The sequence below is a fragment of the Sycon ciliatum genome, chromosome 9 (genome assembly GCF_964019385.1).
Source record: "Sycon ciliatum chromosome 9, ocSycCili1.1, whole genome shotgun sequence".
In the NCBI taxonomy this organism is placed as follows: Eukaryota; Metazoa; Porifera; class Calcarea; order Leucosolenida; family Sycettidae; genus Sycon; species Sycon ciliatum.
The window spans coordinates 25,895,039-25,898,379 of NC_088651.1; the positions used below are offsets into that span (position 1 = coordinate 25,895,039).

Sequence of the window (3,341 nt, forward strand, 5' to 3'; positions counted from 1 at the left end):
TTCATTATCGGCAATTCTTTTCAAGACCCATTGCGAATGCGAGTTGTACATGAAAGCAAACACACAACACAAGCGCTCAGACTCTGCTCAGACTCGAGTCAGAGCATAGTGCACCACTGTCTAGCATGTGTAGTCCAGTTGTTGTCTGCAACACAGCACAACGTTTACGCATTCAAATCGAAAGATTTAGTGTTACGCGCGGTTTGCAGCGCACCGACTTCGCCCGCCGGCGGATATTCAAATTTTCCAACCTTCGACCTAGATTTCATTCGATCGATTATTTGCTGAGGTCCAAGAGATCGAGGAAATTCGAATAATCGATGATTCGTCACACCACTAGTATAGTGACATGACATAGCTTACACACACATGGCATCGTATACACACATGATAGAGCATGGTCACATGACATTATGATAGGCACATGACTCACCCGTTGCGCTGTTTCCTGAAAAATCGAAGCGAGTGCTGTTGCGCCCGTCCACGATGACATGATTGCCCTCGGAGTTGGCATCAAACACGACGCCCAGGGCACCGCCGTGAACGCCTCGGTTGTCGGTGAAACCACACTGGCTCACGTTCAGCGTGCACTGGCTCGTGTTGTGAGCGAAGAGCGCGTACAGTCCACCGCCGTAGAACGTCCTCAGGATCTTCACGCCGTTTAGGCTGGCCGCCGACTCGAGCACGCAATGGGTGATCGTCGTGCCCGAGACGTTCACCACCGCGCCGGTAGCGCCGGTGAAGTCGAAGCGCATGCACGCTCCGGACACGGACGTGTTTGCCATAGTCGCCCGAAGAGTGTTGAGTCGGAACACCGATCCTGAGATGCGGAGTCGGGTGATATTGCCCACGGACAGTCCAGCCGATGCTGACGGTGAAGAGGCATGCGTTGCCTGCACGGTATTATTGGTGATGTTGATGGCGGTCAGGGTTGCCGACCCCGCATTCTGGATTCTCAGCGGCAAATGAAGGCCATCGGATATAGTTAAGTTGTGGATCTCTAAGCTTCCTATATCCTTGGCATACACGACAGCAGCAGCCACGTCCAGGTGTTCACCTCCTTCTGTCGTTGTGGCTCCGGAAATGGTAGAATCGTTCAGCGTGAGGTTCCAGGCATTGGCGACGGCGATGCCGACGACAGCCACGTCATCACTCGGACCATTGGCAGTCGCCGCTCGCTGTGAACTGGCGCCAATCGTGGCTGCCGTGGTAACCCAGTTGTGCGAGAGGGCGATATTGGATAGAGTTATAGTGGTGGCGTTGCCTGTGTCAATCCATATGGGGAGACGATCGCTCTGCGAGATCTTTAGGTTGGAGACCAGTACCGACTGTACACCACTGCCGACGTACAACACGGACGCTGTGGTGCTCGGCTGGACTGTGCCCTCGGCACAAGCGCCTACGACTGACGCGTTGAGAAGGTGTAGCTTCGGAGATCCCGTCACGGCTATTCCTGTCGCTGGTACAGCGTTGCTCGTGTCATTGCCAACTGCTGCCGTAGCTTGGCCAGCCGACCGAGGGACCGCACTGCAAACGAGATGAATTTTGCTGAGGTGCACAGTGTCGTGGCACGAATCGATCCACAGCGGCACGCCGTGGCTGTTTGAAATGTTCACGGTGTCCATGGTGACCTCACTCGCTCCTCCGACGTAGACTACCGCCATGGGCAATTCTGGGCTGGCAGCGACGTCTGTTGTTGCCGCCGATATATCTATGTTACTAGCTTTGACAAGATCCGAATCAGTGATGATTATACCGGTCGCCAATAAAGGGATGTCCCCAGTCAGCGGCACTGCAGTTTGTACTGCAGGCATGTTGCAGTCAGTGATCGTTACAGTTTGCAACGTAACATTGTTTGACGATTCTACCCGCACCGGCAGAACACCGCTATCCTTAATCGTGACGTGAGCCAATAGTACCGGATTGCCCATGCCCCCGGAAAGGGAAATTGCGCCCGCGGATAGCGCCGACTGGCCGAACATTGTTGTACTGGCTTGTACACCCTCAACGTAAACTGTTATTGCCGAAACGTCAGCGTTGCGCGTGCTCATCATCGTCGGCATCTTGTTGCCAATGAAGTGCACGTCTTGAAGATTTAGTCTGGAGCCGTGCTTCTCGCATGTCACTCGTAGCGCGCTCGCGCACTCGATGCTCTGCCTACTGCCCGAGAAGCTGTTCTGCGTGAAGTGCACGCCGTCGAGTGTCAGATGGAACGGATTTGCATCGCCCATGTCGATGACGGCCACGCTGGGGTTCAGATCCGCACTGGCTGTCACGTTGACGTCATTATCACTGAACTTAACATCATCGAGTTGCAGGTAGAAGCCACTGTCTAATGGAATATCTGCTCCGAGAGCATGGGATTTCAGGCCGGAGAAGTTGAAACACGTGATGTTGTTCCAGGTGAACGTTACCGACGACAGGCGCAGGTTCATCTGTGGCTCGGTCACGTGTAGCGCAGCGCTGGCTGCGTCGCCCCGCGCAACAGCCGTCACGGTCACGTTGTGGATGAGATATACGTTTTCCAAACCACCCTGAATACTGTCCAGGAGGAGGCGCGAGTTGCGGAACGTCATGTGCTGAACGATTGGATCAGGTTGCATGGTAGTCCTGATGTAGTAGTAGCGTATGTCGCAGTCGACGAGCGTGAAGCCTTGCAGGCACATAGGCATATCGCTCTTAATAGGGTCGTCACCAGCAAATCCCTTCAGTGTAATTCCATCAGCAGGATTGGCCACAACCGTCAGAGATGTCCCGGGTGATTTCCAAGCAAGGATCAGATCGTTCAGCTGTTTCCAGCAGTGCTGCATTTCAGGTGGACTCTCGCGTCTCTTCAAGGTGACGTAGAGGGAGTTTACTGCTTCTCCACAAGTTTGGGCAACCAGTCCCGTGACGTTCGTGTCGTCCGGGTATAGAGTCAAGTTGCATCCTTGTGATGGCTGCGACGGTGGCGTGAGGCTGCAGTAAACAGCTTTCGGTAGTTGGCAGTCCGTTGGCCCAATGAACGCCATCAGCAAAACCAGGGTTAGGCTTCCAGTGCCTATCAAGCGGCACGTACGACGCTCCGACTCCATCGTCGACGTTAGCCGGAGTGCCGGTGTGCGCTGTGGCAACAAGCAAACCCAAAGCTAGGTACTGCCGCGCCAAACGACGTGCTATGAGCGATGAGGAACAGGTGGGAGCCAGGCACTGGAGGATGGTGAAACTCCCCGAATGATCACGCAAGGGCGAAGAGGCAGAAGCGAAGTGGCTAACTCAGACCTTTTTCCTTTCTTCCTCACATTGTTTGGATGTCCGGCACCTCCAGGGCTGGTTACTTCGATTTGTTTTCTTTTCGCCCC

General features: G+C 54.4%; 1 protein-coding gene across 2 annotated transcripts in view; it reads right to left on the minus strand.

The window, feature by feature from the left end:
* LOC135824717 (uncharacterized) overlaps window positions 1–3,341 on the minus strand; it is a 35,530-nt gene extending 32,189 nt beyond the window's left edge. The window contains exon 1 of one of the 2 annotated variants that reach the window (XM_065337424.1): window positions 434–3,336. In XM_065337424.1, coding sequence (XP_065193496.1) covers window positions 434–3,074 — 2,641 coding nt within the window. In that variant the 5' untranslated portion in view covers window positions 3,075–3,336. Of the gene's footprint in view, window positions 1–433 lie in introns of both variants that reach the window. The other variant, XM_065337425.1, reaches the window with a different exon arrangement.